At 45.2% G+C, this 13,029-nt stretch overlaps 1 protein-coding gene across 1 annotated transcript in view; it reads left to right on the top strand.

Annotated features, from left to right (window-relative positions):
- The window catches only part of LOC147702787 (histidine--tRNA ligase, cytoplasmic-like), a 224,313-nt gene extending 216,772 nt beyond the window's left edge, over positions 1-7,541 (top strand). Inside the window, exons 12-13 of the mRNA XM_086931378.1 lie at positions 1,459-1,605; positions 6,725-7,541. Coding sequence (XP_086787504.1) covers positions 1,459-1,605; positions 6,725-6,787 — 210 coding nt within the window. The 3' untranslated portion in view covers positions 6,788-7,541. The remainder of the gene's footprint in view (positions 1-1,458; positions 1,606-6,724) is intronic.
- Positions 7,542-13,029: the final 5,488 nt, after the last annotated feature.

The following is a 13,029-nucleotide window of genomic DNA, read 5'->3' on the forward strand; positions in this document are numbered from 1 at the left end:
TGTTCAGCTTCCACGTCTGCAGCCTGCACTGTCTGATCCATATCCCCAGATATGTCTCCGGCCTATCATAAATTAATCACTGCCCTGATCTTGTCATGCTTGCCCACTACTGGAGAATATGTTGATTTGGTCCAATTAACATTTAGGTCTGAGGTCTCTTCATAGATCCATCATATTTATGTTTATCGGGGGAATCGAGGATTCTGGCTCGCTGATATATAAGAGGATTGTCATCCACGTGCTATTCGGTCTTCTTTCATTGTTGAGGAATGCGATTTCCAACAAGGTAAAAACGTCCCCAAATGCACTCCGGTACTTAAAATTCACAAATTGAAACCTTTTTGTCCATGATAACTGTGTTTCAACTTATTTTTTATTCATGTTTCAATCATTTGCAGTTATTTCTCAGAGCATAAGTAATATCACCACCTTACATCATCAATACATCCAAAGGTGTACTCGTAAAAAGTGTCCGAATAAAAAATAAGTTGAAACACTGTTACCATTGACAAAATGGTTTCAATTTCGGGAGTTTTACTTCTGGATTGCATTTGGGGACATTTTTACCTTGTTGGAAAACGCATTTCTTAGTAATTACTTATCTGCACACCTCACCCTCAGGAGGTGATTCCCAAAAGCACCCAAAGATTAAGTGGAATAATTTCCGTAATACAAGGAATGAAATTATCATCTTTCTTTTTTTCTACATTCCTTCATTGTTGCCCACCAGAATCTGTACATTCCTGTGAAGCCACCTCCCAAAGGATCCGATGACCAGGGCGAATAACAAAGTGCAGAGCGGGCATCCCCGACACCTATCCTGTGCAATAGAGAATGGAGGCAATAATTCCCCGTTCACACTAACCCAAGCCCATAGATCCATATTTAAAATGTTGACATATCCTCAAATAAGTGGGCCAAAATTAATTCACTCAAGTAGACGAAGCATAAAGGGCTATTGCCACCAGCGCCTCTTGCACCTGTCTTTGTGATCTGTTCCCAGTAGTTGGGAATAGTGGAACCAACAACCGCTTTGGAAAATGCACTGTCATTTCTTGAGTTTGGTACTGTCTACTGTATTACAGTCTCAAACTCACTTTGCCTACTGGTTTTCAAGAAGCAGTTACGTGAATTGCTGTGGGGTCTCTGTGGATTTTTGAGAGAAGGTTAGGTTGGGTACATATAGTCGCCATACATTTTAGGCTAAAGCTCTTACGCAGTTTCTCATATTCTACCAATAAAATTGAAGTTCAGAAGGTTTGATGATTCTGAAGAGCCTGTACAATGTGAATATTGGAGTTTGTGCTGGTGAGTACCTTTTTCACATTTAATGATCATGGGAATGGCCTATATTTGGAAGACTGTGCTTATTTTGTTGGCATTCTCCTTCCTCACCTGGTGCCTTGTGAATGCAGAGATCCACTATACAGATATTGCCATGTCCTTGTTTCTCCACAGGCAGAGATGCTGTACAAGAAGAATCCCAAACTGCTGAACCAATTGCAGTACTGTGAGGAGACTGGGATCCCTCTGGTGGCCATCATTGGGGAGCAGGAGTTGAAGGATGGAGTAGTCAAGCTACGTGTTGTGGCAACACGAGAGGAGGTAAGGGCCACATGCTGAAGCCAGTTTGAAAGCAGTTAATCTAAGTTTGACAACTGTAAAATGTGTATGTGTCACTTGTGACTTGAAAACACGTTTTATGTATGTGCTAAGATTTGTATGAATCTACCTTCAGAGCAATACCGGTGGACTAGAGTCGAGAAGGGGGCACACACCCGTTTTCAGTCATGGCTCGACAGTGCAGCTATTGCCAAAGCTTATGTGCTCAACAGAAAAAGAGATCTAATAGTTACTGCAGAGTGAGGGGCCTTGGCTCTGCCAACATGTTGATTTGTTTGAGTATACTATTTAATTGGGCAGATGTTGTGAGGATCTATTGAAAAAGAGAGTGCCTTGCCTTCCTATTGGGTCCTTCAGGGCTTCCCTTCTCCTCACATGGGCGCCACTGTAAATGTAAAGACATGATGTCATGTAATGGAACAACAATCCACCATGCTGGCATCCTAGTACCCTCTGACACTCACCTACCCTTCTTTCTTGAAACCCACTTTTTGAGTACAGGATGCGTTGTGTGCCTGAGTCCGTTCAGGGTGAGTGATGTGCCCATGAGAGCGCAGGGTGAGTGGTGTGCCTGTGCGAGTGGATCAACATCACTCCTGGCTGACTGGCTCAACCAAAGACTTGCAGATCTCAGGTTTAAAGTCCTTTGCTTATCCTTTCTTCTGAGTGATCAGATGAGCTTCATCCATGATAGTCTGTTGTAAAGTGTAGCCAGGAAGTTCCCTTTCTCACCTTATTGAACAAGGCGGTTACAAAATTAGATTTATCCCTGCTATTGGTGTTGTATAGCTACTAACAAAGTTAGGTAGTTGGGGAAAAAAGCATCAATGAATTGGTCTTGTCAAAGTCTATGACACATACGAACAGACTGTGGATAATGGTCATGAAATAATGGTCTCTGATCATCTTGGATCATCTAAACGTGTGATTGGTCATTTGGATTGTGGGCAGATAGGCATAACGGATGGCCATTATACAGCAGCAGGGTGTCAGGTTGGCTGTAGTTTGTGGACAGAACTCCAAAGCAACCACAAATAATCCTGCCTTTTTTAACAGCCTTATACTGCATCTTAACTTTTTACGCACTCCTAACGGTGCAACACGTTAAGCTTTCTAAACTGTGGTTATGAATATGACTTTGGAATACGAAATGCTATATAAAAACTACAGTACAATATATTACAGGTTTTTGTTAGCCACACAAGTGGAAAGATGACCTCACCTAAGCCTGCACTTCAAAGCAAAATTGTCTGATTTTTTCCATCGTGGGATCTTCATTGCTATTCATAATATCTCAGTGTAAATGTGGGAACCCGCAACACTTTTTAAACAAATACAAATTTCTCTTTCTAACTAAAACACTTTATGCGTAAACATAATATTCTGTTTGTGCAGTCCTCACTTTTTTACCCTAAAACTACATCTGTTACAGAAAATCTGAAATTAATTAGAAACGGGCAGGGGCGGCTCCTAATAATGACAGCATGTTATCATTATTTTATTTTTAAGTATTCCTCTTTTGGGGTGGTGCGGACTGGACAGCCCACAGAGTGGGGGGAGGATTGGTGCTCACACTCTAAGTGCACATGACTTTTGGCTAGCCGTCTTGGGCCAGCCAAACTGTCATGCGCACTTGGCTTGTTCTCCACTGGGCTATATTGCACATCCTGGGTGAAAAACAAGCCCAGGCTCCCAGTTCCCATCTTGGCGCCGAACCAGATTGTTTCATTTCTGCCAACAGGTCCAGATGTGTGCTTCCATGCTCCAGGTCGGCTCCGTTGTGGTGATAATTATTGAGTTTTCTTGTTCGCTATAGCTCCATTGGTATTGTTTACAGTTGCATTTGCCCCCTTTCTCGCTTATTGGGTCAGAGTTTCCAGTTACCCCCATGAGCAGTACGCTGATTCACTATGGCCCCCGGTGGGTCCTTGACCATCGGGGCTTCTTTTTTCTTTGGGGCAGTCCACTCTCATTATGTCTTCCATATGATGGACAGATGTTTTTTTGATCTTTACCACAGTGTCCTGTGAAATACCCCTGTGCCAATTGTAGGAAACTCTTTATTCAATGTACCAAATGAGGTATATGATATACCAAAAATGAGTTATATTGTGCAAAGAGTCCAGGGGTTTCCTTATGAGTGGACATGGGCTTGCTCTAGCAATCCGAAGGTGCTCTTCTAGGGGGTAGTGTGATGGAGCAGCCTTTGGCTTATCAGAGAGGAGTGTTTGACATCGGCAAACACACATAATAGTCAATAAATGATGCACACCGCTCAATAAGGAGATCCACACCAACTTATACAAATAACGCGTATCTTCATATATGTTAGGCACCAGAATCAATATGATCAAGTAAGTACATTTTGCAAGAGAAATTCTTATACAATTGAGTTGACAGTGCATCTTTCAGAATTTGCAATGTTATCCTGTGGGAGAAAAAAACAAACATCATACAGGTACAGTACAGTGACTTACGAGACCAATCTCCTTAACCTAAGGTGAGTATGGGGCAAGGACCAAGGCAGCACCAGAAAGTCACCTAGGGCGTCTGGGTGTAGGAGTGCAATACAATATTGGATGCCCAATGTTAGTTAATGGTGATCAGCCTGTGGGGAAAGAGGCTACAGGTTTTGACTCGGAGGCCAGTCAAGCTGAACCAACAGGGAGGCTCGGGCCTCATGATGCTCTGGGATGTGGGGACACAGTCAGTCCTCTTCTACACAGACCATGGGCGACGGGTGCAGAGGTGACCTTAGGGGTCTGGTCTTTGTCACCGGGGGCGGTCATGGTAGAGGGGGCCTACAAACAGAGGCTGCAGGCATCATCGAAGTCACAGCGGGGAAACCCATGGTGGACTTTGAGTCTGGAGGAACTGGGGACAAGTTGACACAGTTCGCCCAGTTCAGGCTGAGCATCTTGGGTGCAGTGGTTCTTGGCGATTGGAAGACCAACCCACGAACCATTCAGATCGGTCCTTTAGTAATTACAAGAGCAGCTCAATGACCGACAACAACAGATTGTCATCCGCCTTCAAACGGGCCGTATTCTCACAGAGCCTCCAATACCATATCCTGGCCTTGCAAGAGACCGCTCCGTTTAGGAGCTCTGGAGTCCCATCCTCTTTAAAAGCAGTGAAAAAAGCAAGATAAAGCCACCAATTCTCTTCTGGACACTGGACTGCGTCGGCCCTCTTAAACTCCACCCAGACCATCCACATCACCTTCCCCTCCTTCTTTATCTAACCCATTATCCTACACTTCACAGTGGTCACCACACTCCGACACACGGCCACCCTTGCAGACACTGATCCAGACCTCTACCCTGCTTGGACCTTCCCTACTGGATGATACCTCCTCTTACTTTGAGATTCTATGGAGGGCTGCCGCTTATCACAACATAGAGATGCATAAGGAACCTGTCGAGGAGGACTTTCGTCTTTGAGACCCTCTCCTCTGTACATCACTCCATGCAGTATCTGCCTATGCTAAAGTGGATGCTCACACCAGCTCCTGATATTATCAAGGATCTTGTTACAGCCGAAGTCATTGCCCTATGATTTGATAAAAAAAAATACAAGGCCTTCGCTTGAGACCCTCTATATATTAGAAGCCTGCTCTCACCAGCTTCCCTAGTGGTTCATAACGCACGTAAGCGAGCGAATGCTCAGGTCACCGTTGATGCTCCTCCACTGGTAAAGAGTGTAAAAGAATAGATGTGGCTGGTAAACGAGTCTCAGCACAGTCTTGCAACCATTGGTACATCACCAATTCCATTATTTAGTCTCCAGATATGACCGGGGCCACTGGGTCAACCTATCTTTTCTCACCTCTTTATATATATTTTTTCGCCAGGACCGCTCACTGCAGCTAACCCAAAAGCTCCTCCAGAGCGTCCACTCTCTTCCTCAATCCACCCGTAAATTGCATCAAGGTTAGCAATTCCAAATTACCGCCGCCCTATGTTGTTATACTGCACAAAAGCACAGCACTCGCAGCATGTTCCGCTACCTGCCGCCCTGGCAATTACCTTAGGCACAGCGACTGGCTATTTAAATGAACAATTGGTTGCAGCCAGTCTCATATATGCCTTCCTAGCGGTTCAACAAGCACGATCAAGATGTTTTAAACTTTATACCAGCACTTCAGTAGATCATTAAGCTAGTGGGCCGCCAATCCAAGAAGAAATTATTCACGGCTCTCATGTAGCCTACTCCAACACAAGCACGCCACTTTTTACGTAGTAGCACTCACCACCACTATGGTTCCTTGTTCCAAATACCCTAGCCCCATTAAGCCTTTAAATTCAATTCTTCTGCACTTGTCAGACTAAAGCAATTAAATTCAGCATGCACAGTAGTTTTCACCAGGCTGTCACCTTTAGCTCCTTAACTACGTGTCCCCTAATATCTTTTCGTTTTCTGCCTTCCTTCCTCATTTTTCCTTTGTTCCACAGGCAGTGTATAAATTCAGGCTTGTATCATACCCGTCCTGATGATGCTCCTAGTATTGGTTTGAAAAGGATCGAAACGTTGTTGACTTATCAGTATGCACATCAATCCAATGTGTTAAAATAAGTGCACTAACAGTTTTTTCTAAAAGCTTGCCCTAAATATTCCTATTGGATACAAGCTACTCTTGTCTTGCCTGGAATGTTATTTGTCCAAATGTAATTGTTTTGTGTTTGTGTAGGACGCAGGACTGTGTCCCACTGTAATATTGTGCTCTTATTCGATTTGCATTCTTTGATTCATTAAATTGTTTGTCCGGCTGGACATCTTTAATATAGCGCTGATTTCAGTCTATATTTACCGTAATTGTATTGTGTTTTTTAAGGACCTTTGTTTCTGTAAAAACTGTGAAGAGAAGCGGCTGTCTGTTTTTAGAGTGAAAGTGGGATAATAAATAGTGGGTTGTGGGTCCTTGAATAAAATACCCTGCTTGGATTGTTATCGATGACTGCTCTTTTCATAAAGGTGTCAGGAAGTGGCAGACTGAGGGGTTGGAGAAAGGGACTTGGGACTGTTGTGATTTGTGTGTTTTGGAAGCGACATCTGAACCTGGTTTTATTGTTCTGACTCTGTGTACTTTCCTTTATTGTAGGTAAATATCTCAAGGCAAGATCTTGTAGAAGAGATCAGGAGAAGGACCCCCTCAGCCTGCTAGACCCTTGCGAGCTCTTTATCTCACAGTGGAAGAAGAACCTGTGTGGGCTGGATTCGAGGACATCGAAGAAATCCTATGATTGCAAATAATATAGGTTCAGAGTTCACTTCAGAGAACACCAGCTCACCATTGTATTGCGAAGCATATGTTTACAGGGATTTCCATTATCGTTGCTTCTGTCTAGAAAAAGGCTGTTGTTCCCCGTGACTATATTGGAGAGGTGCGGACTCTGCAGCGACCACTTCTATAACCAAGACCATCTGCAGTGCTCTAGTAATGCAGCACCTTTCCAACGGAGATCGGTGCGGACTGGCTTATAAGGAAATTGGGGGTTTGTTCGCCGTATACCGAGCCCTAGAATTCCTGGCGAGGCGCCAGACTATCTGTCGCCTGTCGCGTGACTGACCCTGCCGCATCCTTTTCATTCTTTCAGAGTCACGAGCCCATGGAGGATATTCCTCTCCCTATTTCCTTATACGTCAGTCTTCCTCTGAGATTTAGGGTATTCATGTACGTAGGGCCAACTAGCCTCACAATATATCTCACCCAATTATTACTTTGTTTCCGATTGGCTTATCTGCCCATTGGTCGTATTTTCCAAGAGCATGGCGCTCCCTCCCGCCTTTTACTTAAGTTATTGATCTAATAAACTTCCAGGAATGTTTAATCAAGAAGAGTATTTTCTAGTCTTCACAATCAAATGTGTACATGTCGATGGGGAAAAAAATCAAATAAAATCATTGCTTCTATTGAATCAGTGCTCCGGTGGTACAGTATCTTTACGTGGACCTCCTCAGTGGACAGACTGGGATTTCTATGTGTTCGAGGCATGTGGACTGCTGAATTCATATCTTGTGCATAGATCGCCGCCTAGTGTTGGGTCCGGATGATTACACTTTGTTGTCTTGGAAGAGTCTTCGAAGTATCACAAGATAGGTGACTCCTCCCTTGAATTACAGTGCGCATGGGCATCTTCTCCATCCTCCGATTGTTTTTTTCCGCCATTGGTTTCGGATGCTAACTCCTATACTCCAACTTTGGAATCAAAAACAAAACTTTTCTAAAGGCCAAAAGGCCTTCGATTCGACGGTATTGTTCTCTCTCTGTACCTCTCTACTCGATCCAGCCTTCCATCTCGAATCGGTCCTCGATGCAGGCCGTTGGGCCTTTTCGACGCCACATGAGTCGACCATCGATGGGAAGAAGCCTGTTTAAAAGGTGCCCACAATGCCAATGCAAGTTCCCACATACTGATAAGCACTCAGTATGCAACAAGTGCCTTTCCCCAGACCATAAGGAAGAAACCTGTCCAGCCTGCGCCCGGTTTCGATCCAAGAAAACTATTCGAAACCGACGGACCGCTAGGCAAGAAATGCAGCGACAGGCACCGGACCCGGACAACATCTTCGATGATGACCAGGATCTACAGGAAGCTCCAGACTCGGAACTAGAAATCGTCACCGTCGAGGACTACTCGGACTCCGATGACGACATCCCGCCGAAGCAAATCGTGAGTACCCTGCCCCGACACCAACTACCCCGTTACCAAAGGCTCCGGTCAAGGCATCGCCAAAGGGCCTTAGCCAAGATCAGAAAAAAGTTTTGCTTGCCCCGCCATCCGGCTCGGCTACGAAACCGAAACCTTCTGAAAGCCCAGGGCCCAGTACCATCGCCCCAAAGAAGGTTCCAGAGCCAAAGAAGGTCGTCGAGCCGAAAAAGACTGTCGACCCCAAAAAGGCCGCACAGCCCAAAATTGCCACGCCAAAAGTGGTTGTCGAACCGAACAAAGGCATACAACCAAAGGGCACCGAACCAAAAAAGGTCACCGACCCGAACAAGCCTTCGGCACCAAAAGCCATCGACCCGGCAAAGGGCGCCGTACCTAAACCCGTGCCGAGGCCAGAAAAACCTGTCAACCCGAAGACATCGGTTACAAAAACACCAGTAGATCCGAAAAATACCATCGACTCGGGAAAGAACACTCATCCAAAAAAGCCTACGTCACCAGTCGATCCAAAAAAGAACATCGACTCGGAAAAAGACACTCCTCCAAAGAAGCCTACGGAGCACAAAAAACGCGTCAAACCGAAAGTTACGGTCGGCCCGAAAAAAGGCACTGATCCGAAAAAATCGGTTACTAAGCCAAATGTCGTTGAAAAACCAAAGCCAAACATTCAACCCAGGACTGTAGAGGAAGAACTCTTCCACCCAGATCCCTCTGATGACCAAGAAAAAATATACATTAATCCAGAGACTGGTAAAGTTACCATCCTGCACAGGAAAAAGAGGCCTTTGAACTTTGAACCTCAGTCCCCTATCCCATTAAAGAAAAAGCACTTTGAGACCTCTCCCTCTAGACCCTTCATTCCTTTTCAACCTATCATGCCTACTACTCCTTTTAATCCCTACTCTCCTTATTCTCCTTCTCAACACAGGGACAATGAAGGTAACACGGGGGATGAGCCACAGCCTCAATATGATTTCCCACAGAATCCTGAGCCACAAGAGGAACTATGGGAAGAGCCAACAGACCCTTACAACACCCATCCCATCCCCGATATATCCTCTTATCCTACTAAGCCGTCACCTACTGAGGACACCGTAGTCTTTAACCAGCTCATAGACAGGGCAGCACAGTTCCACAACGTAGATATGCATAGCGACCCTGTTGAGGAAGACTTCTTGTTTGACACCTTCCCTACATCAGAAAAATGTGTCAAGACACTTCCCATGTTAAAGGGAGTTCTAAAACATGCACCTGACATATTTAAGGATACAGTCAGGGCACGGGTAATCAACCCCAGAATAGAAAAAAAGTATAGGGCAGCTCCTACAGACCCTACTTACATCAGAGGGCAGTTACCACTTGATTCCCTGGTAGTGGCCAACACACGGAAAAGAGCAAACTCCCAAACCACTGGGGAAGCACCTCCCCCCGACAAGGAGTCAAAAATACTAGAGGCATCAGGCAAAAGGGTAGCAGCACAAGCCTCCAACTCATGGAAGATCGCTAATACACAAGCCCTACTGGCTTGTTATGACAGGGCGCATTACGATCAGCTAGAAACACTAACGCAACACCTACCTGAGCCTTTCAAAGCACAAGCCCAGGATCTTATACAAGAGGGAAAATTCATAACAAACTCCTCCATCAAATGCGCGCTTGGCGCAGCAGATACTGCAGCTAGGTCCATCAACACTAGCGTCCTACTACGCAGACATGCATGGCTGCGTGTTTCTGGTTTTAAAAATGAGGTGCAGTCCACCATTCTTAACCAGCCTATTAATCAGGTTTTTTGTTTGGACCTGCTGTCGACACTATTTTGGATATAATGAAAAAGGACACAGACGGCAAAATGAATGGGGGCATTGCAATTTCAGCAACATAGAGGCTCCTTTTGCCGCTCCTCATACAGAGCGACTACACGTGGAAATACCTCACAAACAACTGCCTCATACAAAAGTAACACACAAGGTTCCTTTAACAAGAACACAAGTGGAGGAGGTTACAGAGGTAACAATAATAAGGGAAGAGGACGTGGAGGCAATAACACCAGAGCCTCCACTGCCTCAAAACAGTGACTCCATTACGCTACCTCCGGACCACTTAACACCGGTCGGAGGCAGACTCCAACAGTTCCTGCCTGTCTGGAACGCAATAACCACAGACAGGTGGGTGAGAGAAATTATCCAGTCTGGCTACTGCCTAGAACTAACTTCTACACCACCAAATATACCACCCAGACATCGTCCAATGTCCAGGGAACACATCACCCTGCTACAACAAGAGGTGAACTGCATGCTAGAAAAGGGGGCCATAGAGCAAGTTCCTTTTCACCAGCAAGGGACAGGAGTGTACTCCCTATATTTCCTTATTCCCAGGAAGGACAGCTCCCTCAGACCAATATTGGACCTCAGACCCCTAAATCAATACATACTGCCGGAGCACTTTCATATGATAACACTACAACAAGTGATCCCGTTGCTACAACAAGGAGATTTCCTAGCAACACTGGACCTCAAAGATGCGTATTTCCACATACCTATCCATCCAGCCCACAGAAAATACCTCAGGTTCACAATAGAAGGTCAACTCTACCAATTCAAGGTTTTGCCCTTCGGGGTTACCACGGCTCCAAGAGTGTTTACAAAATGCTTAGCGACAGTGGCGGCACATCTCAGGAGGCAACACGTCCATGTGTACCCTTACCTGAACGATTGGCTAATACAAGCAAAATCGTACCAACAATGTGCAGCACACACGTCTCAAACAATCCAATTGCTAGACAACTTGGGTTTTTCAATCAACTACGCAAAATCACATCTGCAACCGTCCCACAAACAGCAGTACTTGGGAGCCACTATAGACACCTCAGTGGCAAAGGCATATCCAAACTCAGCAAGGATAGCCAGTATGCAGACACTCATTCGCAAATTCTTACCAAAACACTCTCTGCCAGCTCAAGTCTTCATGCAGCTTATAGGCATGATGGCCTCCTGCATATTCATTGTCCCCCATGCCAGACTTCAAATGCGCCCATTACAGGAGTGCCTATCACGGCAATGGAACCAGGCTCAAGGACAACTAAAAAACCTAGTGTTGGTAGACAGTCGCACTCATAACTCTCTGCAGTGGTGGAACCCACAAAACCTTTCCAAGGGGCGACTGTTCCAAGAGCCGGTTCCACAACTAGTACTAACAGCGGGCGCATCACTGACAGGCTGGGGAGCCCATCTCCTTCAATACACAGTACAAGGGCTCTGGACAAACAAACAGAAAAAGCTGCATATCAACCAACTGGAATTGCTAGCAATATTCCTAGCCCTAAAAGTATTTCAGACATACTTGTAAAAGCAAGACGGTGTTGATACGGACGGACAACATGACCGCAAGGTGCTATATCCAGAAACAGGGAGGAACGCACTCTCCACAGCTGTCCCATTTGGCACAAAGCATATGGAAATGGGCGATTCCCAAAAACTTTTTTCTACGAGCAGAACCCCTTCCAGGGAAGGACAATCAGGTTGCCGACCTGCCCAGACGGCACAGCCAACAACTACACGAATGGGAGATTCACCCCCAGGTTCTCCAGCCATTGTTCGAGGAGTGGGGTCACCCAGAAATAGACCTGTTCGCCACAAAAGAAAACTCGAAATGCCAAAACTTTGCCACCAGGTTCCCACATCCATTGTCACAGGGCAATGCGATATAGATGAACTGGTCAGGCAGATTTGCGTACGCTTTTCCCCCAGCACCGCTGGTGGCACGCAAACTGCGGCAACACTCCCTAACACTAATCCTAGTTGCTCCCACATGGGCAAGACAACCGTGGTACACAACGTTCCTGGAACTCTCAGTAGTTCCTCATCAAAGACTGTGCCTTGCACCTCATCTTCTAACTCAGAACCATGGAGAAATCAGACACCCAGATCCCAATCAAATGAACCTAGCAATCTGGCTCCTGAAGTCTTAGAGTTTGGATACCTTAACTTGCTCCCAGATTGCATGAATATCATTAGGGAGGCAAGAAGACCAACCACACGTGCATGCTATGCAGCTAAATGGAAAAGATTTGTTATTTACTGCAACAATAATCAAATCAACCCCTTAGACGCTTCAATACAAAACATTATATGTTACCTGCTGCATCTACAAAGATGTAACTTAGCATACTCTTCAATACGACTACACCTCGCTGCTATAGCAGCTTACCTTCAAAACAGGGAACACCTTTCACTGTTTAGAGTACCAGCAATCAAAGCCTTCATGGAGGGTTTAAAAAGGGTGATTCCTCCTAGGCACCTCCCTTCCCCAGTCTGGAATCTAAATATAGTGCTTACCAGACTCATGGGCCCTCCTTTCGAACCTTTACATTCATGCGAACTACAGTTCTTAACGTGGAAGATTGCATTCTTGGTTGCCATCACCTCACTCAAAAGAGTGAGCGAATTACAAGCACTAACAATTCAAGAACCTTTCATGCAGGTACATGCCAACAGGGTGGTTCTTAGAACAAACCCTAAATTCATGCCTAAGGTTGTATCCAATTTCCATATCAACCAATCAATAGAACTGCCAGTGTTCTTTCAAAATCCACAGTCAGTAGCTGACAGAGCCCTGCATACATTAGACGTAAAGAGAGCTCTACTTTATTATGTGGACAGAACTAAATCCTTTAGGAAAACAAAACAACTGTTTGTTGCTTTTGCACCACAACACAAAGGGAATCCAATTTCAAAAT

This window comes from Lissotriton vulgaris, chromosome 7, assembly GCF_964263255.1.
Source record: "Lissotriton vulgaris chromosome 7, aLisVul1.2, whole genome shotgun sequence".
In the NCBI taxonomy this organism is placed as follows: domain Eukaryota; kingdom Metazoa; phylum Chordata; class Amphibia; order Caudata; family Salamandridae; genus Lissotriton; species Lissotriton vulgaris.